General features: G+C 38.1%; 5 protein-coding genes and 1 long non-coding RNA gene across 18 annotated transcripts in view; 4 read left to right on the forward strand and 2 right to left on the reverse strand.

The window, feature by feature from the left end:
- LOC137708561 (uncharacterized) overlaps positions 1 to 17,431 on the forward strand; it is a 48,878-nt gene extending 31,447 nt beyond the window's left edge. For 5 of the 6 annotated variants that reach the window (XR_011064806.1, XR_011064807.1, XR_011064804.1 and 2 more), the window contains one exon: positions 16,708 to 16,942. The gene's annotated coding sequence lies outside the window, so the exon portion shown is untranslated. Of the gene's footprint in view, positions 1 to 16,707; positions 16,943 to 17,093 lie in introns of those variants that run through there. The other variant, XR_011064802.1, reaches the window with a different exon arrangement.
- LOC137708562 (serine/threonine-protein kinase SRK2D-like) overlaps positions 1 to 25,672 on the forward strand; it is a 52,779-nt gene extending 27,107 nt beyond the window's left edge. For 3 of the 4 annotated variants that reach the window (XR_011064811.1, XR_011064809.1, XR_011064810.1), the window contains one exon: positions 25,146 to 25,498. Coding sequence is in view for 1 of the 4 variants with exons in the window: in XM_068447669.1 (XP_068303770.1) it covers positions 25,146 to 25,220; positions 25,554 to 25,604 (126 nt within the window). In the remaining 3 variants the exon portion in view is untranslated. Of the gene's footprint in view, positions 1 to 25,145; positions 25,499 to 25,553 lie in introns of those variants that run through there. The other variant, XM_068447669.1, reaches the window with a different exon arrangement.
- LOC137708579 (ribonucleases P/MRP protein subunit POP1-like) lies at positions 43 to 9,139 on the forward strand. Its single transcript, XM_068447692.1, has 9 exons — positions 43 to 1,094; positions 1,213 to 1,309; positions 1,455 to 1,562; positions 1,639 to 1,869; positions 7,117 to 7,235; positions 7,315 to 7,782; positions 8,235 to 8,384; positions 8,540 to 8,603; positions 8,871 to 9,139. Exons 1-6 carry the CDS (start codon positions 652 to 654, stop codon positions 7,457 to 7,459), a joined length of 1,143 nt encoding a protein of 380 aa, XP_068303793.1. The 5' UTR covers positions 43 to 651; the 3' UTR covers positions 7,460 to 7,782; positions 8,235 to 8,384; positions 8,540 to 8,603; positions 8,871 to 9,139.
- On the reverse strand, positions 9,456 to 13,958 carry LOC137708860 (disease resistance protein RPV1-like). Its single transcript, XM_068448018.1, has 5 exons — positions 13,407 to 13,958; positions 12,088 to 13,189; positions 11,581 to 11,991; positions 10,452 to 11,471; positions 9,456 to 10,333 (listed from the first exon to the last, which is right to left on the reverse strand). Exons 1-5 carry the CDS (start codon positions 13,904 to 13,906, stop codon positions 9,635 to 9,637), a joined length of 3,732 nt encoding a protein of 1,243 aa, XP_068304119.1. The 5' UTR covers positions 13,907 to 13,958; the 3' UTR covers positions 9,456 to 9,634.
- Positions 14,547 to 15,420, reverse strand: LOC137707631 (DEAD-box ATP-dependent RNA helicase 24-like). The gene is made up of 3 exons (XM_068446546.1): positions 15,351 to 15,420; positions 14,858 to 15,238; positions 14,547 to 14,754 (listed from the first exon to the last, which is right to left on the reverse strand). Exons 1-3 carry the CDS (start codon positions 15,418 to 15,420, stop codon positions 14,573 to 14,575), a joined length of 633 nt encoding a protein of 210 aa, XP_068302647.1. The 3' UTR covers positions 14,547 to 14,572.
- Positions 18,188 to 24,188, forward strand: LOC137749378 (uncharacterized). 5 transcript variants are annotated; one of them, XR_011070204.1, is made up of 9 exons: positions 18,188 to 18,576; positions 18,950 to 19,030; positions 19,576 to 19,704; positions 20,392 to 20,424; positions 22,155 to 22,202; positions 22,301 to 22,338; positions 22,458 to 22,543; positions 23,248 to 23,382; positions 23,656 to 24,188. It is a non-coding gene; the product is annotated as an uncharacterized lncRNA (long non-coding RNA). The 5 variants fall into 5 exon arrangements; XR_011070203.1 differs by having other exon boundaries at positions 22,458 to 23,382; XR_011070201.1 differs by having other exon boundaries at positions 23,248 to 24,188.
- Positions 25,673 to 25,681: the final 9 nt, after the last annotated feature.

The following is a 25,681-nucleotide window of genomic DNA, read 5'->3' on the forward strand; positions in this document are numbered from 1 at the left end:
CTCTCAGCCGTCAGGTACTCTCTCTCTATTTCTGCTCGCTCTCGTTGGCTGATATATAATTTTGTGACGTCTACCTCTAGATAACCAGAACCTGAAACGCAAATCCTTGTTCTTATTTTCCTTCTGTTTCTGTTTTTAAAATAATTATTAGTATGAACTTGTGAGCATATCTGGTGAGTTTCGAAACGCAACTGGTGATTGATTGAGGAGTTTCTTATGTTAAATTCCTGTGGCAGTGCCAAGTAATTGATTTTGTTGCTCACATCGCATTCAGATTTCTATCTTATAGTTTCCTTTGTTTCAATCTTTATATATTTATTGGATACCGCAGTTGCTCATTTAGCTTTGTGTCTTTACATATTGGTTTTCGAAAGTTAAGTTGAAGTTGTTGTATCATTGACGTTAGTTGGACCGAATTTCGTATCTCATGTCTCCTATTGTTTCCAACTTTATATTTAATTGGAATTGGAACCACAGTTGCGATTGCCAAAGCCTTGAAGAATCTTACAAATTGTTTTTGGACAGTTCAGAGTAATAGACTAGTACTGCGAATAGAGACCAATGATGTCGGAAGAGTGAAGAGTCGATTATAATTTTGTGTGGCGGACTTGTATAATATCGTTCTTCATCTGAGGGGTTTAATTGTGTCTAATGGCTACCGATGGTTTCAGACGGCAACAGGTTTCATCAACTCCGCCTCGAAAAATCAATGTCCAAAAGTTTGCAGAATCACGGGGTTCAGAGCTTGAGACACTCCATTCAATTGTATCTAACAGATTGAACAATGATTTCTGGTCTCGGAGAAGCAAGAGAAGAAGAACCACCGCTTACGACAATCAAGTTGCCAAAAAAAGATGTAGAAAGAAGCGAAAACTTGATCAGAGTAATGCTTTGACATTGCCTCCAGAGAAAGATGACAAGAAGAATGTTCCTCGTCGCATTCGTAGGAGAGCTGAGCTTAAAATGAACCTTGAAAAGGGTTTCTGCACATCAGGGGATGGTACAAAGAGGCTTAGAACACATGTTTGGCATGCGAAGCGGTTCACAATGACAAAGCTTTGGGGTTACTACCTTCCCTTGGGTTTGCAGGGCAGGTAAAACGCATTATTAATTTAGCAGTGCTATTCCTTACTTTTCGCTTATTATTTGTTCTATTTCTCGATAAATACTAATTTGTTTGTTATCTACTTTATAAAATAAAATAAAATGTAGAGGAAGGGGGTCCAGAGCTGTGTTGAAGTGGTTCAGGGATGGAGTGCTTGTTCAAGATGCAAGCTATCATGTAGCTATCCAATTGGAGGGGCCGGAGGCAGGCATTTACTTTCTATCTTATGAATTTATTCCTAAGAAATTGTATACCTTTTAATTTATTTTTCTTCAAAAGGAAAAGTGTTGTGATATGCTATTTTCTGCTACTGAATTATGATGTTACACCCTACTTCATATGCATCCAGGATTCGTTACTATCTGTGTTAGGCATGGTAATGGTGTCTCCTCCGTCAACTCGTTCTGAAAATGTTTCCCGTTCTGTTATTTCTGGTGTCATACATGATAATGCTATGGTAAGTTATCTTATTGCACTTTTCTTTGTGAATGTGGATGACTTGAGGTATTGACTTGATGACCCATATTTCGCAGCTTCATCATTTGGGAGCACCTCTTTCAAAACCAATTGCTCCTGTGAACTGTATGTGGCAGCCTTCTGGCCAACCAAATAGAGATAATAATGCAGCTGACTGTGAAGGCGATGAATTCAATGGACTAGAGGGTACAAAGCACTCTTCTACTGATCGGCAGCTTTGGGTGTGGATACATGCTTCTGCTCTCACTGAAGCTTATGACACTTTGAAATTAGCTTGCCAAAAAGAGGTACCCATTCTTTCTTTTTGTTCACACAAACATCAATGGCTAGTGTATAGAGGCTTGATCTCATCTGACTTCACGTCGGAAGGAAGGAAATGATGATTTATGGATCTTAAGATAGAATGCAACAGTCCTGGTTTGGTATTTAATTCTTTGAGTGAATGATGATTTATGGCAATACTGAAACTCTTCTACTTCTATGCTTTGTACTTGATTCTCTGATAAGCCAACATTTTTTTCAAATGCTACCCTCAAGTGGTTTTTGTGCAGTGCTTATGTGTCAAAGTTCGCCTCTAGTCTAGACTTGGTGGATGTCAGAATTGTTAGCGTTTTGAAAATGGAAGAAGGAAAAAATGCACTGAGAATGAAGAAATGCTGCTATTCTCTCTGCAAGTTACAGAGGAACCTTTTCTTTCTTTTGTAAAGTATATTTTCCACTCAGCACACACAATCGTGCAAAAAGGGAATAACTCTGTTAACAAGGCTTAGCTGGATACACACACCAACAATACAATCTCAGCCTTACACTTGTCATAATCTAAGACTAAGTGAATACACAATTAGGAACAGGGCTTATTTACTTTAACTTTACTTAGCTCACAGCTTATACACTAATACTCCCCTTTAAGCTTTGAGCAGATATAACTCCAAGTTTGTCCCTGAGATAGTTGAATCTGTCCTTTGGTAATGCCTTGGTGAAAATGTCTGCCACTTGTTCTTTGGTAGGACAGTAAACCAAGTCAATTATCCCTTGCTGCAAGGCATCCTTGATGAAGTGATATCTCCTGTCAATGTGTTTTGTCTTCTGGTGAAACACAGGGTTCTTGGATATTGAGATTGCAGATGTGTTATCACACTGCAGAGGAGTTGCCTCAGCTTGTAATTCTCCAAAATCTTCAAGAACAAACCTGATCCATATAGCTTGAGATGTTGCTTCGGCAGCACTTATATATTCAGCCTCTACTGTGGATAGTGCAACACAATTTTGTTTCACAGAAGCCCATGAGAACACTCCACTGCCAAAAGAAAACGCATAGCCTGAGGTACTCTTGCTGTCATCTATTGATCCTCCCCAATCACTATCACAGAAACCAACCAAAACTGCCTTCTTGCCTTTCATATAATGCAAACCATAGTCTAGTGTTCCCTTGATATATCTGAGCACTCTCTTAGCTATCCCATAGTGCTTGTTAGAAGGACCATGCATATATCTAGCTAACAAACTAGCTGCATACATCACATCTGGTCTTGTAGCAGTAAGATACAATAAACTGCCTACAAGTTTTCTGTATTTCTCTTCATCTGCTGCACCACTTCCATCTTCTTTACTTAACTTTTCAGTAGCCACAAGAGGAATAGAGACAGATTTACATTCTTTCAACCCAAATTTATCCAACAGAGAAGAGGCATACTTCTTTTGATGAATGAAGATGCTAGATTCTGTTTGAATCACCCCCATCCCCAGAAAATGGTGAAGAAGACCCAAGTCTGACATCTCATACTTCTCCTTCATATCATCTTTGAACTCATCCAGCATATCTTGATTGTTTCCAGTATACACAATATCATCCACATATATGGAAACTATTAGTATATCCTTTTCTCCCCTTGTCTTAGTGTAGAGAGTTGCTTCACTTAAGCTTTTCTCAAACCCACACTTAGCAAAATAGCTGTCAATCTCTCCATACCAGGCCCTAGGCGCCTGTTTTAAGCCATAAAGAGCCTTGTGCAGCTTGTAAACCTTATCTTCCTTGCCACTAATCACAAACCCTTCAGGTTGATCAACATATACTTCTTCCTGCAATATTCCATTTAAGAAAGCAGACTTAACGTCTAATTGAAATAGCTTCCAGCTTCTGTGTGCAGCAAGTGCAATTAGTGTTCTGATGGTGTCCAATCGGGCAACTGGAGCAAACGTCTCATTGTAATCAAGTCCTGGTTTCTGCACATATCCTTTAGCAACCAGCCTTGCCTTGTTCTTTTGTACTGAGCCATCCAAATTTAGTTTGGTTTTGAACACCCATTTCACACCAATAACCTGCTTATCACTTGGTCTGTCTACAAGCTTCCAAGTCTCATTTTTCTCAATCATGGACAATTCTTCTTTCATAGCTTTTATCCAAGCTTTATCTTGTGCAGCTTCCTCATACTTCTCTGGCTCCACAATACAAAGATTGCATTGTGCTAGAATATCACTGATATTTCTCCATTTAACTGGTGTATGGTCATATGGACTAGTGATCTCAACAGTTTCAGAGACATCTCTATCTTGTTCTTCCATTTGATTACTGTCTACTATTTCTGTCACTTCTTGTAGACTGAAATCATTCACAGTCCTATACTGATCTTGAATGTTAGTTATTGCAATAGACTTCTCTGAATTCTCCTTCCAATTCCAAGACATAGTTTCATCGAAGACCACATCCCTTGATAGAATTAGCTTCCTTGAACATGGGTCAAATACTCTGTACCCTTTCTCACAAGTTGCATAACCCACAAACACACCTTTGACAGACTTTGCATCAAGCTTTTGTCTTCTTTCAGCTGGTACATGAACATAACAGAGTGATCCAAACACCTTTAAGTGACCAATTCCTGGTTTTCTCCCACTATAGGCTTCAAAAGGAGTCATGTTCTCAAGAGCTTTTGTAGGCGATCTGTTCAGAATATAAACAGCTGTATGTACAGCTTCTGCCCACAGAAAGTATGGCATGCTCTTATCATGAAGCATTGCCTTAGCCATCTCTACAACTGTTCTATTCTTTCTCTCCACTACTCCATTTTGCTGTGGAGTATAAGCAATGGATAACTGTCTTTGTATGCCTTCAGATTCCAACAACTTGCTGAATTCAGTTGAGAGAAATTCTCCCCCTCTGTCACTTCTTAGACATTTCACTTTAAATCCACATTGTAACTCCACCATTGTTTTGAACTTTCTAAAACAGATTAGTGCCTCAGACTTATGTCGTAGGAAATAAACCCATGACATTCTTGTGTGATCATCAATAAACAACATGAAGTATTTATTCCCAGCAATTGATTCATTATTCATGGGACCACACAAATCTGTGTGTATCAATTCTAGAGGATTCTTGGCTCTCCAAGCTTGTCCTTTTGGAAACCAATCTCTGTGTTGTTTTCCCATTTGACATCCTGCACACACACCATCAACATTTTCAAGGTGCGGAAGACCATGCACCATTTCTTTTTCTCTAAGCTGCTTGAGGCTTCTAAGATTTAGGTGTCCTAGTCTCTTGTGCCAAGTCCAGGTACATTCAGCTACACTAGTTTTCAATGCAACTTGATCAGTTTGCATTAAAAACAAAGGGTAGCACCTATTACTTTTCATCTTAACCTTGATAACCAGACAATCAAGTGAAGGACCATCAAAGATACAACACTCTCCTCCACCAAATAGCAAATAATATCCATGTTCATCCATTTGTCCCACACTCAACAGATTTTCCTTCAAACCAGGTAGAAACATGACTTCCTTGATGCATTTACTACCAGAATTTGTATCAATCATAAGTGAACCTATTCCAGCAACATCTACCAGATTTCCAGTGGGCATTTGTACCTTTCCAGTGACATTTGTCCTTACATCCCTAAGTAGCTCAGCATTTCCAGTCATGTGGTTACTACAACCACTATCAATGTACCAGTTTTCATTCACCTTGACCTCAGTAATTGCACTGTTAGCATAAAACAGATTACCTGTCACTTCTGCCTGATTAGCACAGTTTGCCTTCTGAACAACCTTGCCTGCTGTGCATTCTCTAGCCCAATGTCCAAACCTATCACAGTTGTGACATTTGGATTGCCCCTTGTATCGACATTCTCCAAAGTGAAACTTAGAGCACACTTTACACTGTGGTTTAACTATATCTTGCTTCACATACCCAGAAGAGTTTGAGTTCTGTGTAGGATTAGTGAATGACCTCTGTTGAAACTTAGGCTTAGATTCCCATTTCTTTCCCTTCGAATTCAAGTGCTTATAGGATTTGAATGTACCAGATTGAGCATTTCCACTGGTTTGTCCTTTTGAACTCACAGAGAATGAGGCAAAAGCCTTTTCAGTGACATCAACATTATGCAAATCAAATCGTTGTTCTTGACTTTTCAAAATTGCTACAACCTCCTGCAGTTCTACAGTTTCTAAGCACTTGGTATTTTCAATAACTAGACATATGGGATCATATGGTTTACTGAGACTAATGAGCACTTTCTGTACAAGCCTTTCATTAGACAGATTCTCACCAAATGTTTTCATCTGATTGATCAATTCATTTAGCCTAGTAAGATACCCAGACAGGGTTTCATCATCACGCATCCTAGCATACTCAAATTCACGTCTCAGATTTTGTAGTTTCACAGATCTTACCTGATCACCACCATGGTACTCACCATATAACAGATCCCATGCCATCTTCGCAGAGTCTGCATTGGCTATTCTAGGGAATATCTGATCTGAGACTGCGTTCTGAATAATACCCAGAGCTTTTGCATCTTGCATATATGCTGCGACCATTTTCTCATCGTCTTCTTCTTCCTCTGAGCTTCCTTCAGCCTTCTTCTTCTTCTTTGTTTCTGAGATCGTAATCCCTTTTTCAACTAATTTCCATAACCCATGAGATTTGAAGATCGTCACCATCTTGATTCTCCAGAACTCGTAGTTCTCACCGGAGAAGATCGGAGTTCTCACCTCAGAACTTCCAGATCCAGCCATCTTCGAGCTTTGATGATGCGAATACAAATCGAAATCGAGTTTTGTAAATTTCCAGCAACGTCACCCAACCCGGAACGAGTTCGAGTGTAGCTCGATTGGTTTTACGCCCAGATCTCAAACAATCGATCCTGGCTCTGAGGCCATGTTAGCGTTTTGAAAATGGAAGAAGGAAAAAATGCACTGAGAATGAAGAAATGCTGCTATTCTCTCTGCAAGTTACAGAGGAACCTTTTCTTTCTTTTGTAAAGTATATTTTCCACTCAGCACACACAATCGTGCAAAAAGGGAATAACTCTGTTAACAAGGCTTAGCTGGATACACACACCAACAATACAATCTCAGCCTTACACTTGTCATAATCTAAGACTAAGTGAATACACAATTAGGAACAGGGCTTATTTACTTTAACTTTACTTAGCTCACAGCTTATACACTAATAGAATAAAGAACTATTACTGTTTGATGATACTACATGTTCTCAGTAGATTATTTACTGTTATTCATATAATGCTTTATTATCTTAGATGGAGGGCAGGGGCATCGTGATTAATTGTTCCTCACTTGAGGGTCAACTTGCAAAATTAGAATTAGTGGGATCAAAAGCATTTCAACTCCTTCAAAGGACATTAATCCCTGCTACCAGGTGAGTTACGGAGAGGATTTCATTGACTTAACCAGGTATTGAGGTTAAAGATGGCTAATTTTGTTGTCTGGCTGAATAGGACTAGAGATACTTCTTGGAAGTTGATGAGACATTCAGCTGCCGAGGCAGATGAGGATTCCCAATCTACAATTCATCTTAAAAGCGAGAAGAAATTCCTTCTCATGCAATTTTGTCCCTTAATGTCAAGGATCCTCGCACATTAACAGAGAAGGGAAACACTGCAGATGCTCAAGATTTAGGTTCAGCTAGTATACTAGGTGATGTACTAGGAACTGAAGACAAAAAGCATGTTATCTTTGGACGATTTTCAGATGAACCTGCAGGTAGTGGCAAGATCAGAGCAAACAATTTGTGGGATGTTAGCAGTGGAGTAAGCCCTCCAGTGGAAGAGGCTGTTCTTTGCAACGAAAAACATGACAAGAATAGGAGTTTCTTCTGCCTCGATAACGTGTCAAAGGCTGGGCATCCAGTTCTCTCATGTGGCTCCCGTTGGATCCAGTATGCTTTTGCTGCTGCCAATCTACAGGTAAAGCTTAAATTTACATACAATTTTTTTTATTTTTCTTGATTGGAATTTGGGCTTTTTGTTCCTCCTTAATCCCAAAGTTCTGTAATTTATGCAGCTTCGACCGAAAGACATGTTTTTTTATTGCGGAAAATTGTTAACCCCAGTTGAGGTATTCATTTGCTCATTAAAATGGCGTTTTGGATTCCATAACTGAACCTCCTTGCTCCTCTTTTTAACTCTAGAATCTTCAGAATATATGTGGGTTCTGCTTTGAATTTGATAAACCTCTCTGTGTTTGTGAGCTGATACAGTTTTTGGGTACCAAGTCAAAATTTTGTTGGATAGGAACCCATAAACAAGTATGAGGAAGTGTGTGAATCATCACTCAGCAAGGGTGATTGGCGATAGAAATTGGGTTATTCCATTCATTACTGGCTTTATCATATTCATTACCCTCTTTTTCTTAAAAGGGTTTTGGCTTTGGAAGGAGATGGAGATCGGTGACAATGATCGGAGTTCGTCGCTGTGTGGATGATCCCAGTGTAGCGCTGGTTTTCAACTCCGGTGATTTGTAGGGTTTTGGGGGCATGAATTTTGGGGAATTTCGTTTGGATTTCTGGGTAAGCAATTGTCACCTCTATTCAACTTAAATTTAGTTCCCTTTTTTTGTTTCTCAAATTTGTTTGATGGAAAGATTGTTTTATCCTTTACTAAACAGTTGTTAGGATTAATAATTTTGATTTCTTTTGAATTTATTTTTTATTTTATTTTGAAGCCCTGAATTTTGCAAGGACTGTCTACCCTGTAGTACACCAGATGCTCCTGAAATTTCAAATAAGGTAACTTTCCAAACACTGATGTTTCGCTTTTTTACTGGTATATGTAATCCATTGAGTTCTGTTAACTTTACTAATATTCGTTTACTATGCAAGTTAAATTGTTATTTTTCGGTTTGTCAATAATTTTGCTTTTCTACTCTACATCCTGGATTAAGAGGTTGCCATGTCAAGGAGTGGAGTTCAAGTTTTGCTTAATGGACAACAGTTGTTTTTAATCTTAGTCTGTAATCTGTATGGTCTTGATCATGTCTTTTATTTTGGTGGCAGTTAGGTGTCACTAGATGGTCTACTAAAGCAGCTAAGGGTATTGAAATCAGTTATGGTTGATTGGTGGTGGGGAATTGTAGAGGGATATGGTAGACATGAGTGTAATTGGAATGGATACAAGAGGCTCTTTCAAATAGTGTAGTTGGAATGGTAGACATGAGGGCTATATATATATGGAATTGGGTTTGTGTAATTAATGTCAAATAATTGAGTTCAACATAGTTATATTCCTTGGCTTAAGCTTTCATCTTTCTTCCTTCGTTTTTCAAAAGTGGTTAGTTTTATACTAATTTTTTAAGAATTATGCATAGTAGTTGTTAAATAATTGTGGCATTTAAAAGTCCTTGCTTCTGTAATTGTGAGATGATTATTGTGTATTTGCTTTATTTAATTATAATATAGGGGTGATGGAATATTTAATTTATGCACGTGTTTTCATTTTTTTCTTCCTAGCTATCAATTTGGTTTTGTTCATGATGCCAAAAAAAACTAGGAATAGCAAAAGAAATCAGATTGTACAAGATCGTACTTCTAAAAGTCCCCGTAGCGGAGCGCAGGCATTTTAGCTAGTTCATACTCTTATCGAGGCAAGAACTTATTTGGTATGGAATTTTATTAAATTCTTGAAAACAAGTTTTTAGGAGGAAACAGAAAATAGATAGAACCGAAAGCTTAACAACCAATACACGTTTGAATCTAGTGATTTGGGCATCACCAACATCAATTAAACTGGGTTATTTTGGCTAAAAAGGCGACAATTTTGGCTAAAAGTCCGAAAGCCTACAACCCACTGCAGTAGAGCCTCTCGGAAGATCGATCCTGCCACTGTTACAGAAGTAGTATTCAGCCGCGCACATGACAGTTGAAATTACTTTCTTGTCGCAGCTATGGATGCATTGAACCCCCGTCTCCACACTCCCCGGAACACGGGGTCTTGTGGTTTCAAGGAAACTTCGGGTCCACTCCCAAGGCGATCTGCAACGTAGGATCGTTGCATCTTCACTACTTGATGGGACATCCTCCTTATCCTTATTTCGCTGCTCGTACACAAATTGGACTCCAATCTCCTTTGTGAGGAAACCGTCTTGCTCGTCGATTATTTCAAAACACACTTCTTCCCCGCATTCCAATTCATTGTTCCCCATGATCCAACGGCTAAGCCATAACATATCTTCATTCATCAATTTCCATCCAACCTTACGCCACACGCGCCATTTCCACTTAAGGCCCTTTGTCTCATTCCTAAGTTCAAGCGAATGGTGATCATGGCCACGTGGAACCTCAAGGCTCCGATTCGACTGCCGTGCATATAATACACATGCGTTTAAACCTACGATCTTGAGATTAAGATGTGAAGGAACAATCATAGAGAACACAGTGTTACCCATGCTCCTGTAATTGAACCCATCTGGAATCTTGCTCCCATGAACAAATATGCTCAATATGCAGCAGCTAAAAGTTCCCTGCAGTTTCATGGTGATGTTGTCATTACAATCTAATCGTTTACGCCATAGAGATCTTATTCACCATGTTATAAGCACTTGTACATAAGAGAGAGAGAGAGAGAGAGAGAGAGAGAACCTGGACGCCCAAACTCTCACCACAGCTCCCTTGGACCTCAATGCCACCTTTGGGTTCCAAATCGAATAGATATGAGAGATATGAGTCCAATGCTAGTGTATCCAACAAGCTTCCAAAATCAACAAGTTTCCCACAATACCATAGCCTTGGGTCCAATACTATGCTAGAAGACCCGTAATCTAAGTCTGGTGACCCCGGTGAATTTGTTATTCTTTTCAATGATGTGCAACCTAGACCATACAATTGTGTCACACTACGTGGGAGCTCTGGAAGCATTGTGAGGTTTCTGCAACCAGATACTTCAAGAGTCTGGAGCTTAACAAGATTGTTCATGCTTTCTGGTAGGCTTGTAATCGGATTCTTATGCAGAGACAAGTACTCTAACGAGGACAGCATAGTTAGGGCACTTGGAATCTTTGATATATTGCAGCAAGCCAGCCTTAAACTTGTCAAAGAACGTGGGAGCTCTGCAAGTGTTGTGAGGTTTCTGCAACCAGATACATTAAGAATCCGGAGCTTAACAAGATTGTTCATGCTTTCTGGTAGGCTTGTAATCGGATTACCATACAGATTCAAGTACTCTAACGAGGACAGCATAGTTAGGGCACTTGGAATCTCTGATATATTGCAGCAATCCAGACTTAAACTTGTCAAAGAACGTGGTAAACTTGCCAATGAGAAACTGCTTAATTCAGTATTTTTTCTTGGCGACACCCATGACCAGACTGAATACCATGATTTAGCTGATACCAGATTGAGTTTCTTCATTTCAAGCTTTGAGCAACCAGAAAGAATAAGATCCTGAATAGATCTCAATATTGGAAGCTTCATGAGATTTTTGCAGCCTTTTAGATTCAAAACAACAAGTTTTTCTAGGTGTCCGATGGACTCATGAACCTCAACCAAATTTATGCAATGTTTAAGAATCAACCTCTCAAGGTTATAGAGTCCTGAGAAGTCGGGGATTGTACTAAGGCCATGCGAACGACTGAAATTAAGAATCTTCAGCCTCGGAATAACCTGTTTCAATAATAATACAAATTAATTAGCTTCTAAGAAGATATAATGGCCCCTATTCATTTGTGTGTGTGTGTGTGTGTGTGTATGAGAGAGAGAGAGAGTTACATACCCTGGTCCCATTCCAAACATGTTGTAGGCTACTATTTCGCATGTCAAGAACAACCAGGTTTTCCAAACAAAAATTTTCTGGTATTGATTTTAACTGGAATCCTCGCCAAGATAAACATACTAAATTTTTTGAAAGTTCTTCGTAGCTTCCCTTGATGTTGACGTTGTTGAGAATGAGAATTTCAAGATTGTGCATCCTTCTAAACGCCTCAGATTTGAAATCTATCTCATTTGATGCAGAAGCTGAGTTCGTGGAGGAAAAGCTAATTGGCTTCCAAGAGAAGAAACCAAGCCGACGTCGTCTTGAACAATTTCCATCGTAATCTTCAACATGGCATCGTTTTTCATCACTTCCAACAAACGTTGTTTTGCTAGCAAGGTTGAGCATGAGCCCCTTAATATTTTCCGTACCCTGATAACAAATCAGAGAATTGGGTAAGTATATAACTAGTACTGCACATGCAAATCATAACGAAAAATACATACACATGAAAAACATAGTTCTTACACTTAATTTTCTCAAAATATTAGAGGCATCTTTCTGCAACACTCTACTACGTTTTCCAGGGTCATGAGGTGATTCTTCGCGAATAATTGCCATTGCCATGTTTCTCACCAATTGATGCATGACCAACCTGTTCCACCCCCATTCCATTTTCAATAGACATCTATCAACTAGATTTTCAATCCCAATCCTTGTGCAAAACTCTAAGTTGTCCAGTATTGTAATTGTATAATCCATCGTCTTTCCTGTGAAGAAACTGGCTATATGAAGGAATAAATTTTTGTCATGATCATCTTGTAAAGAATCAAAACTTATCCTCAGAACTTTTTGAATTTTGTCATTAGGGATCACGTCTAACTTCTGCAATGCACTTTGCCATACTTCTACACTTTTTCCAGATAGAGAAGATCCCAGAACTTGAAGAGCTAATGGAAGTCCTCCACAGTGCTGCACCACATGTCTTGAAAGCTCCTTGTAACCTTCTTCTGGATGGGATTGTCTGAAGGCATGCCAACTGAAAAGCTCAAGTGATTCATACTCATTCAGTTCTCGAACCATAAACTTTTCAAAAACATCGTGAGCATTTAACAAATGTTCATGTCGAGTTGTTACGATAATTTTACTTCCTGGATGAAGCCACTCTCGCATTCCAAGAATTGCATTGAGTTGATCCCGGTTGCTCACATCATCAAGAACAATAAGAACCTTTTTATAACCTACGGCTTGTTTGATCATGATTGTTCCTTCATCCATATTGTATACTTTCTTTGCTTTCCCCTTTTGGATATCTGAAAGAAGTTTTCTTTGCAAGAGAGCAAAACCATTGGGTTGTTCTGAAGATTCTCGTATATCTGCAAGAAAGCTGCCACCCTGAAATCTATCATAGTTGCGGTTATAAGCGGCTTTCGCGATGGTGCTCTTGCCAATTCCACCCATCCCACAGATGACAGCTAAACCAACATCATTTGATCCATCTTGTAACCACATGTTTAGGCGTCTCACACGATTATCCATTCCAACTGCAAAGGGAGCAACGTCTAAAGCTGCGTGATCCACTCTATTTCTAATCTCTCCAACGATATCTTGGATGAACTGCCCCTCATACCTGTAATTCATTTGAATCAAAATACATGACGTGGAAATAAGCGTGAGAACATATAACCAAAATCGATAGGAACATATAAACCAAAATCGCAGTATATATAGGAGCATATAAACCAAAATCGAACAACTTCAAGCTTCACTGCCATCTACAATTTTTCTTAATTTAAAACTAAAGACACTTTCAATTAGCGTGAGAACATAATGAGAATAGAAATTACCGATCTCCTAAAACCATTCCTCCCAAAGATGCAACATCTCTAAGAGCTCTTCTCCACAGCTCCACCTTGTCCATCTCCTCCATACTGAACCGCTCCTCATGTCTGGCAAATGCTTCAGCAAAAGAACCACTCTGCTTCCTGACATCGGATGGATCAACATCATAGAAAACTGGCAGAACCACATGTCTACGATTAGTATTTCTACATTCCACGATCTTCAGAAGTTCGTTCAAACACCACCTTGAGGAAGCGTAGTCCTTGGAGAAGACAATTATCGATACTTGTGACTCCTGTATCGCCTTCTCTAACTCCGACTCAATATTCTCCCCTCTCTTGATTTCATCATCGTCTCTAAACGTGTGGATTCCTGCTAGCTCCAAGGCTCTACAGAGGTGATCAGTAAAGCCCTTGCGCGTGTCCTGCCCTCTGAAACTCAAGAAGGCATGATAGGAACACCGGTATGTGGAGGAAGAAGAATCTCGGGAACTTTTAACAGCCATCGAGAGAAAACTCCAGATCTTAAGAACGTACTATGGGAAGAAGATCATGGTGATCGAAGTCAAGTAGTCAACCTCCTTATCTCTTATCCCACCAGACTTCACACGAATTCGACACGTAACATAAGATGAGGAGATAAAACCAACATAATTATTTATTTAAGAGATAATTACGTTTAAAAACAAAAATTAAAAGTACCAATTGACGTATAGGTGTAATAATTACGTTAATATTTGTCATACTTGTCTTTTTGTTTTTCTCTTCCATCTTCATTTGGACAAAGTAAACAATCTGTAGTTTTATTCAACGTTCACTGAATTTAGTGATTTCTTCAAGCTAAGCAAATCAAATCCAATCCAATCTTCGAAATCGCACAAGGCCATTTTGTATCATATTAACAGTACTATTGTTATTTTTTTTTTAACAAACGATATTACTTACGCTAAGAAAAAAATGTTTGAACAATAGTAATTGTTAAGTTATGAAGTAATTCGGAATGATCAATATAAATAACATATGAAGCAGAGATGTGAAACACCATATTTTTTTAACACACATTTTTGTAAGACCCACTTTATAATGTATTTAATGATCCAAGCCTTCTATCTTTTAGATTTTCAACTATTTGTGCAGCAAGTCGATCCAGTTTACAAAATCTTATATTTCTTTTAACTTAAAAACACAGGGACAAAGAAAGTGACCAAGATCAACAATAATACAAGCATATCAAGACTTGATCTACAACAGAAACAAAACTTGTCATTCACATTGTGAGAGTGGTGGAGTTCAACTGGACGGTTAACAGTCCCAACCGGAGCGCCGCCGCCTTTCTCTAGGTTTATCTCTACAACTGCAATAGACAAATGAAACTGATCAGCACCAATCAGATACGTAAAGACATTGAAAATTCTAACCGAGCATCAGTTTTATAAACCTTTCGGAGGGTTTCTGACCTGAATTTTCTCCAGTGTTCTGAGCAGCAGTTTTATTTGCGACTGATGTAGGAGGAGCAGGAGTAATTGTACTGGCTGTCTGAGTTCTATATACATCACCACCTATTGAACCACCGGATACAAATCCTCGTAATGCCGGTCTGTTGGGCACACTAGAGTTGTTACCTGAACCTTCACTTGGAGAGTTAGATGAAGCAGCAACAAATTTAGTCTTGAACTGAGACATCATTCCTGTCCTCTGAGGAGTTACTGCAGCAGATCGACTAGGAACAGTATTCGATGAAGAACTATTGGACTCCGTATTATATCCAATACCCAGACCAAAATCCACCCCACGCACACCTCGACCACCGCCGCCCCTCCCTCTACCTTTCTTTCCACCTGCAGAATCCATATAATATCATCGTTTGAGTTATAGAAAAAGGCTAATTTAATATGAAATTGCAAAAGAATCTTAAGAAAATTGAAATTTTAATATGATTGAAGTTTATACCTCCTTTTCTTGAATCACGTTTTGACCTGAATCTACCATCCTTGTGTAAAACGTTTTGATTAATAGACATAACTCTTTGGAAAGAGTTGTATAGTTTCAAATATATTCAAATGGTGTTTGAAAAGGTATGAAAAAACCTATATAACTGGAGTTCTCAGTTTCATCAAAAATCATCTTTTCTTCCTCCTTGTCCGTACAAAATTTTCAGAGAGTAAACACACAAAGCAATTCGCTAGAGTTCTATAATCCAATACAGGTTGTAGAATTAGCTAGTTGTATCCTGGTCGAGCAGACGTTGTAGAACCACAAGCACACGAGTGGAACGGAAATACTGTTCCAAGGACATAGTATTTGCACTAGCCTCTACCTTCAATTCATTCAAGTTAGTATTATTTTAATTTTTTGTAATTATTGTGTAATTGCATTCTGTATTGCAAGTATTTTTAAATAATAAAATATAAGTATTTCCGTTCTGTATTTCTGTTATTTTATTGTTTTTAAATTGTTCTCCAACAGTGGCTTACAGTGTGATTCTATCAGTCGTATTTCTTTATGTCTGTTTGATTTTGGTTTCTGGTTTAAGGTGCAAAACGAGGAGGGGATCATCACCGAGCTCTACATCCTGGGAAAATGGTACGTAATCGACTCTAATCCGCAATTTTTTTGTATGTTTGTTTTTGGGATTAATTTGTAGTTTTTTGTGGATACAGTTCGGAGACGAACTAATGATCACCAAGAAGACGTGATAACGGATGGAGGGAATGAAGTATTGTTTGATGACCAAATCACGAAGCGGGGAACAACATGGAGTGGTTCTGATTCTCATGCCCTGCCACATGCTCAAACACATCAGAGTAATTGAGATCTAATTGTACAATATTTATGATTTAGGAATGGAAACATATTCTAAATTAGGAATATCATAACATTGTCTTACGAAAATTCCAAATGGAAAGCAGTCCATACCTTCATTAGAAGGGAAACTGAAAGTATATAAATTATGAAGTGCAGAACTTCAAAAATTTGGGGCAAAAATTTTGTGTATGCTAAAGATAGCATACTGCATAAACCTCAGTTTTAAATATGACAACATGGTAATGCATTTCAGTGCATATAAATGTAGTTCCACAAATTAGGCTCCATCTGAATGCAATTGGTTTCTCTGCTAGATTGCCATGGACGAAGTATGATGTTTTATTTACCGCATCTAATGATCTTACTTATGGATTGCAGGAAGACGCTATGTAAATGTTTAGTTTCCATTTGAAAACTTGGGGAATTCTTTTGTGAATGTTTTTGTGGCAGTTTTGGACCTTTTCTTTTCTGAATGTGTGCTTCTCTGGGTTTTTTAGGGCAGCTATGAGGAAGAGCAAGAAAAAGGAAGAACCAGTATTAGAAGATCTTCCCAAAGAGTACTACGATGATGTGAGTGCCCTTATCCTTTAACTTGGCCAAATGGGTGCTCAAATTTCATGTTTTTCTGTGATTATATGAGTAAATTTTTGTATTTTGTTTTTGGGTTTTGCCAAATTCAATGGTGGTATTTATGGGTTTGGTATTGATTTTCAGTTAACAATGACTGGGGAAATTGATTGAGTCTGCATTCAATGTAACTTTTCATGCAGTTATAAACCGATGAAATAGAATTCAATTTTTTCATTCCCTTGTTTTTTTAAATGCAGTTACATTTATATGATGATTTACAGCATATATTCATCTTTTAGTTTCTAATTCTTCATGCAGTCTAAGCCATGAAGGATTTGATCAACCCACAATTGATAACAATGTGCGGTGGCACCAACGGTTTTGAATCAGGAACAAGTAAGTACCGTTTTGCTTCATTGTTCCAAAGTATTATGTAGAGATTGCTTTAATATCTTGGCTTCTTGGCTGTATGTGGGGTGTTCGAGATAGGATTTAGGAGATTTGGTTTAGGGTTTGCAGAGAGAGAGATAGGGGGTGTCCGAGAGAAATGTGGGAGGATTTAGGCGAGGGATTTCAGGGATTTGTTTAGGGTTTCTTTTCTGCGATTTGCAGACAGAGAGATGGGACAAGGGTGAGAGAGAGAGAGAGATGGGAGGATTTTCTGCGAGGATAAAGGGAACAGGTAAGGGAGGTATGTAGTGGATGGAAAAGCATTTCGTTTTCCATTTGCTTCTTGAAACCCGAGGGATTTCTGCAATTGCAGAGAGAGAAGGGGGTGTCGTTAGGTGCCCTTTAATTGTCACTTTTGTGATTTGTCATAGTATGAATGGCATGGCATCATGTATAGCTGCTATTGCATTGTAATGTAATATTTCACGCTTACTGGTGGTTAATTGTAGATATATGTGACCATTGTCTTTTCAATTGATAAAAAATCTTCTGTAACTTCTGAAAATTTATGGTAACCACTAAAAAGCAGTGTGATTTGTTCTTGGCCACCATATTTCAAATCAAAATTGGTTCTGTCATGAATAATTCAAATGATCAGTTCTTTTATTATTATTTTTTTTATGGTAATCATTGAAAAGCAATGTTATTTGAAAATTATGGTCCTTATCAGTTTGAAGTGTGCTTTTTATTATTATTATTTTTTATCAGATATTAGACTTTAGCTTATTGTAAACAACATTTGGGATTCTCAGCCGGCTTACATCAAATTCCCAAATGTTGTTTACCATCAGCTAAAGTTCTATCTTTTACCATAATCCCACCTCATTCCACATAATATATTAATACTGTAACAGTAATTTCGAGAGTTGGAACTGAGAAATTCTCAGATTACTTTAGTCTAAAGTAAAAAGGGAAATCGCACTATTCATATGAACAGTGTTTTGTAAGACATTTCAGTTTATTTACAAGACTGCCACATCCTCTCTCTGCCGCTAATCTTGATGTACTGGTGTTGAAGATCGTGGGAAAGGAAGAACAATGGTAAAGTCGACCTTTTCCATTTCCTTCTCAAACCCTCCTTGCCTCTTCCGTCTCGCAGACCCCGCGAGAACGACGCAAACGGTCTTGCCTCTGTCCTATCCTCCTCTCGCCGCCGTCTCCCTTCTCTAGGTAATGTCGTCTTATTCCACCTTTTGCGTCAGGAAGGCCCATGCGTGGTTTTTTGGGGTGGGGATTTCAGATTTCAAGGGGGGAGAGAGGCTGTGCTTCGTTTCGATCTGGCGAAGCCTCCATGATTCGATCGGATCGAGGTGATGGGGGCAACGCGAGGGGTTGAGGTGGCGTCGGGAATGTATGTCGCTTTTTTCTTCCCCTTGCTGATGCATAAACCCATCAGTTCCTCTGTAATTCGTTTAGGTTTTCATTATTCTTTTTCGATTTGTTTTGTCAAAATTGAAATGGAATTTTTTTGCTGGATTTTGTATTAGGTTGCGACAGGGTTCTGTTTTTAGGGTTTTCTCTCCGTCCCACTCCCTCTCGGCTTCTCTTATTCAGTTTGACGTAGTTTTGCAAATTAGGATTCAGTGCATTTCAATCTTTTTTACTGGAATATACGTACATATAAATGTATAAATTTGTTCAATTTTTCTGTACACGGGGCTGGGTTAATTTGATTCTTGACCTATGGTTGGATATTATATTACAATTGTGGGTTCTATTTTCAGGGGTGGATGAAAAGAGACACCCATCAGAGCTTCCAACAACTCAAAGGTCAGTGATTCTTCCTTGCTTCCAACAACTCAAAGGTCAGTGATTCTTCCTTCTCCTCTCTAATTCTGTTTCTGCTATTTCAATTTGTAGGATCTAATTTACGGTTTGAAGTTGGAAACTTTAATTTAACATTTTCAGTTGCAGAGCTTAGTGTATACAATAGTTAGGGTTGTTGATTTTGATTGCTGGTCTACTAAATGTTTTATAACATGTAAACAGGGAGTAGATACTTTGTATGCCATGGATAGGGAATGGATACGTAATTAGATCAATTGATGGGTGCCTTTGTTTTGGATATCTACATTCAGCAATACCTGGTATTCTGTGTTTTGTTGTTTTAGCTCTGTGTCTTGATCAATTTCATGTTGTTACTGTCTCTTTAATTTTTTTTAAACGTTATTCCAACGGTCCTACAAAGATATTCATAACTGGAATGACTAAGCAAACTAATGAATTCAACTGTGAGTTTAAATGATTGGGAGATTCTGGTGGTTATTGGATTGCTTAGGGAACATAATTCTTGCCTCTGTTGCCATTTTGGTAGTCATATATGTACAGGTCAATTTCGTCAATTTTGCAGATTGTGATGGATGAACACCAGCGTCCCAATGGAATCCCCGTTACATGTTTTACCCTCCAGTCTATATATGCGCAAAGTGATGAAGAAAAGCTTGAATTTGAATATGAATCAGGGAGCACAAACATTTTGGTAAGATCATAGTACATGAATCCATTTTCTTAGGCCTTCTTAAAGCTATTTTGGTCCTTCAGATTTCAATAAGGAAAACACAACAGGCATATTTTTAGGGACACATCGATTTTCTCTTTGTTATTGTATTTGAGTTCGTAACAAATGCAGGAAGCAATATAATCTTATTATTTTTTTGATTGAACATGCAAATGATTACACCTTGCAGACAGATATCTCATCAGGTATGGAGGATGATGTTTTTCTAATTCTTAGAACTTTTTTTTTCATACTTCTGTTTTGGTAGGACTATTGTTTCTTCGTCTCTGGGTGATCCAACCTCTACCAGATTATTTGAGGATTCCATGAGGGAAACTCTATTGCATTTATGTGCATGATTCATGTTTCATATGATCTGACAAATGGTTTTAGCAGTAGTTGTACTTATTATGCTTGGCGTCTAGGTTTAGACTGCCCTTTTGCTTTTATTTTGCTCTTCCCTTCTTTCTTTCCCTTTGCTTCAGAGAGGAGCAAACTAACCTTTTGTTTTTGGTTTTGTGGGGAAATAGATATGAGAGTTGGACAATGAATCTATTAGCATTTCCACAATTGCTTTTATTTTGTAACTTTTGGGGTTTTGTCCGTGTGCTCGGATGCTGTCTGATTTCAGTCTTTTTTTCTGGAAACACTGTTGTTCAAATTTTGCAGCTAGATGTCAAGGTGCTAGCGAAGGCTATGCAGGTGTGTTCCTGTTAATTGCAATTTCGTTACATTTAATGTTCAGATCTTCTTAATTCCAGCAATTGATTTCAAGCAACTGCAATTTTCGAAAGTTGCAGATATTCTCATTTGCTAATTTACTTATCAATCTCCATTTTCCATGGATTAATGCTTATCATCTGCAAACCCCATTGCCCCTGTATCTTAAAGTTTTCCTCTTTCTTTTTCCCCCCTCATGTGGGTGCATATAATTTGGGCTCATTGTCATTTTTTAATTACTTACTGGTACTTTAGTTTACAATCTAGGCCATTCAGTCAATTGCTTTCTCAAATTATTGTATTTTGAGTAAAAAACTATTGGGTTAGTTAGGCTGCTGTATTTGGGGTTAGGGGTGATGTCAGTGTCACAAGTAGATTTGGGTTTGGGGGATGGGTATAGGATTTCAGGGAGAAAAATGGGGAGGATTTTCGGGACAAAAGGGGGGATTGAGTGGTCGATTTGATGGGAGAGAAAGAGAGGAGAGCGTGATTTAGGGAAAGAGAGAGAGAGAGAGAGAGAGAGAGAGAGAGGAGATTGCGATTTGGGGATTAGGTGAAAACAAAGCAGCTTCGAATCACTCAAATCAAAACTGACCCTTCTGTTACCTCCCTCTGCTTGCTTGCTCCCTTTCTCAATCGATGAGTTCTCTCACCATAATTCAGGTCTCTAATTTTTTAATGAAAGTAAAACCAAACAGTGTGAAGCACGGGAAGCTGACGGCAGGAAAGAGAGATTGAATTAGGGAATTCGAACTGATGAGATTATTTTGGTGAGAGAGATGGCCACGGCAACAGGAGAGACAACGGTTGAGATGCAGGCAGCAAGGAGTAGGGCTGCAGTTGAGGCTTTGAGTAGGCTCCAGGAAGCAGAGAACAAACTGTGCAAGTTGAAGATATTTTGATTCATCCTTTACTGTTTGATTGATCATTTGCTTTTTTAAAATTGTTATAGATATTTTGTTCCTTCGATCTTTGTAGGTTGTTTAGTTCACCTCTAGGGTTAGCTGTATGTCTTTGTAAATTAGGGGGTTGTGCTATGTTAATTGCTTTGTTTCTTGGTTGTTTTTTGTCCTTTGCTTCTAAGAAAACCGAAATTAGTTGATGAGTTGGATAAATGGTTGAACTGGTACCCTCTTATTTGTTGATGAGATAGTCTACCAAAAGGTTATGGAGTTCAACGTAGGAGAGTACAATTTTTTCATACGTAGGTATTCCTCATTTTGGTTTAAGGTACTAAGTCTGAATCAGGAGACGTTTTCTGATGAAGAAAACATCAACATTGTATGGATGAGTTTATTGTTTTTAATTCATTGTTTACTGTTTGATTTGCCATCTGCTTTCTTCAAATTGTCATAGATATTTTTTTTTCCTTCTTTAAAGTTATCATAGATTTGTTTAGGTTGTTTAGTTCATTGGCAGTCTATTGTTTTGCCTGGTAGAAAGGTCCAGTCTTGCTGTATCCTCCGACTCACTCCAGTCTGTCTCTGTCTTTGTGATTCTGGGTTATGTTCTACCATTTTTGCTTCTCAAAGAAACCTAATCGCAGGTTCCTTTTCCATTTCCAAGCTTCCGTTATGCTTTGTGCTGCTGTATTTTCTATTTTTAATGGGGCTCGAAGAATAACAACTTTAATAGGTCTTAAGTGTCTAATGCATTGAACTATTGCATATATTGTGAGGTATTTAATTTTTCCATTGATTTTCATGTTGAAGATATAGATTTTCATTCTGTAGCTGGAGCTAACTTTCCTTTTAAGTGAGGTATTTAATTTTTTTTTGTTTCTTCAGCAAATCATTTGTTCATATTTTTCATTGCAACCTTTTATGTGTATAAATATGCATGTGATATTTTTTTCCAGGAAAAGAATTGCGGAAAGGGAAGGTACTTGCTACCAAGGTGCGTTTCGTTTGGGTTTCTAATGGCTAGAAAATTAGAATTAATAATTGCAAGCGAATATTCCCGAGAAACAATCACATTATTGGATCTAAGTTGCTAATTGTTTTAATTTTGTATAGGCTGCAATAAAATCTGCACCCACAAGGGCCACAACTGGAGGAGTCAAGAACCCTGACCGTTACCGCCCTGGAACCGTTGCTCTTCGGTGAGTTTTCAACACAATATAGTTCAAATCCTCTGAATCATGTTCTTGAATTTTACTATATTGCATTTCGTTATCTGAACTCTGTTCTTTCAATCTGGGTACCTGAATCGTGCCTAATATTTGATGTGGCCAGTGGCTTTGTATGGCTGGCTGGTGTGATTTGGGACTGTTTTTAGTTAATGGGAGACATGGCACAAAGGTGTGGGGCAATGAAGTCAAGTGGGATTAGGAATTTAGGGTAGTAGAGTTTTTGCTAATTTATGGGATTAAGCGTTCTCAGGTATGTATGGATGTGTGATCTGAATAATATGAATTAGGATTTTTTGGTTAGTGTCCAATTAGTGAAGAAAGGATGATTCTTTTTGTTATCATGCATATTTAAGTTGTAAACATCTGAAAAGCTGCTTAATTGAAGTGAAATTTCCAGTTTTTGAGCCTGATTTCAAGTCTTGAACTTTGAATTTGTCTATACCTAGCTCAGCTGAAGCTATCCACGTCGTAGTTTAAAGTATTTGTATTGGTAATTATGTGTTAGTTGCACAAATGAGTTGCCCCAATATCTTTTGTGGGCAATTTGGTGTAGAAGTGTGGGTTTTGATGTTTTGGCAGGCAATGGAAAAAAAAATGAAATTGGTTTTCTCTCAATGCATAGTTAATCTTAAAATATGGTTTATTAAATTGGGTTCATGATATATGGGTGGTAGCAAATTAGCAACGTCGACTCTTGTAAGGAAGAGGCTGATGAGAGACTTCAAGAGGCTGCAACAGGACCCGCCTGCAGGGATTAGCGGGGCACCCCAGGATAACAATATAATGCTGTGGAAAGCTGTTATATTGGGGTAAGTTGGAAAAATGCAGTGCATAAAAGAAATCTACTGTTGTTTTCTCTTCTATTATGCAACATTAATATTTCACATTTTCGGTAGGAGACGCAGTAAGTTGGAAAAATGCTTATATTTCTTATTTTTAGAACCCTTTATCTCATTGTTTCTTGAGTAGTTTTCTGGAAGGAAGAAAAGATAGGCATTCGCAAGTCCTATCAATTTTCAATTTTTTTTTGCTTTTATTTTAGTTTCTTATTACTAATTTTAATTTTGGGTGTATTTGTCAAGGCTGGTTCAATTTCAAGTAATATTTATGGCGTAGATTGGGAAAACAAACTTGAGGTATTAATTTTTCAGAGATAGTTTATGCTTGAAATTAGCATTGTTTTTATATCTTCCAACATTCTGTTTTCTTGGAGTTACTATGTGCTTGAAAACTTGCTAAAACAACAATGGAACAGTTTTTGTTTTTTATTTACTGCTGAAACAGGTGCCAGGCCTATACGCCATATATTTTGCCACCTTAACCACAAGGGCAAAATATGTGTGGACTGCATCTTGCTTCTGTTTCTTACAGAAATAGGCGTCCTGCATTTTTTTTTCTTTGAACTTTAGTGCTTGAAAGCTTAGCTGTTGAAACAAAAACGGAATACTTTTAATGTTTTTTGTTAACTGCTAAAACAGGCAGCTGGCCTGCAAAACATATTTTGTCGTCTTAACTTCAGAGGCAATATATGTGAACTGCATGTTGCTTCTGTTTCTTATGGAAACAGAGGATTTTTTGCAACCGTATCTTTTGTAATCAAGAATGTTCAACTTCATCCTGTTAATTGTACAATTTCTTTTCATATCAGCCATGTTGAATGTATATAAAATCCAAACTGCTTATCTTACCGACTCCTTTCACTCATCTATCCCTCTATTCATTCATCATTATGTTTAATTTATTCAGGTTAAATGTGTCTTATTCATGCTGTTAAGGCTGATGCATTCAAGTCCCGCAACAACGCGCATGCATGTTTTCTAGTTCATACTATGACGGGTATATCCACATTTGATGAGATACCTTGGGTGTTCAAATGACGGAAATATTCATCTAGTGTTAGGATCACGCGGCTAGAATTAAAGGGTTGCAGGGCATTTTTGTCATCTTAATTTTGGGATTGGGATTGATGGTGAGGCAGACAGAGAGGGACAGCGGCCATGCCGCTTGTAGAGGGAGAGAGATTTTGTGCGGATCTTCGATTCGGGAGTGGGAGGGTGACAGTGAGAGAAATCGTCGGGATTGCAGGGAGAGATAGGGAGGGGTGGGGGTGGCAAACAGTGGCAAGTTAGGTTCGTGTATGCGGGATTTGCTGTCCTTCATCCATCATGTGTCTGCATGTCCTCATTCACAAGTAAGTACCATTTTTATACTTGATTTTCTACTGTTTGGTATGGTTTTAATCCCCTCTGCCATTTTTATATTCGTGCATGTCCTGATTAAAAAGTCAAGAAATCATTTTGAAATCTTTTGTTTACTGCTCATAGCCGCGTGTATGATTCAATTAGAAACCTTTATAATGTTGGTGGTAGTAGAATATTCAACAGATATATATTCAACAGATATATATTCAACATTCGGTGGCTCTGGCAAAATCATATTGACTAAGATTTGGTAATATATGGAGGTGAGACGAGCTATTTCATTCCGAACTAAGACCTAAGAATCTTCGCAATTCTTATCCTTTAAATTTTGTATTTTTTTTTAAATATTTATTAATTTTTTGGTGATGCAGATGGATGAACATGTTCAAAGGGAAATCATGAACCACAGATCATTGAAGAATCCGAATATCATTCGATTCAAAGAGGTCAGTGATCATAAAGTATTTTCGTTTTGTATTTTAGGAGGATGAATTTGGCAAGTTCTGTTTGAATTTTGTATGAGTATCTGCTGGGTTTGGGTGGATGCCGACAGAAGATGCTAAATTTGGTCTTTGGTGTGCTTAAACTGGTACTGGGGATGGTTGGAACTTTGAACCCGGTATGCAGTAGGACTAAGAGAAATGCCCTACCCACCGGGGCAATGCACCACTTGAAGAATTGTTGTTAAAATAACACTGCTAAAATATGAGCTTTACTTCCTGCACTTTGTGTCTTTTTTATGTATGCAGTTACGCCTGAAATGTGTCTTATTCATGCAGTTATGCCTGAAACAGTTGGTTCCTGCCGCAACGCGTGGGCTTATTTTCTAGTTGAGCTCTAAAACTTTATTTTTCTTAAAAACGGGTTTTAAATTCATACTTTATACAAGCAAGAACTTGTTTGGCAT

The sequence above is a fragment of the Pyrus communis genome, chromosome 11, assembly GCF_963583255.1.
Source record: "Pyrus communis chromosome 11, drPyrComm1.1, whole genome shotgun sequence".
Lineage (NCBI taxonomy): Eukaryota > Viridiplantae > Streptophyta > Magnoliopsida > Rosales > Rosaceae > Pyrus > Pyrus communis.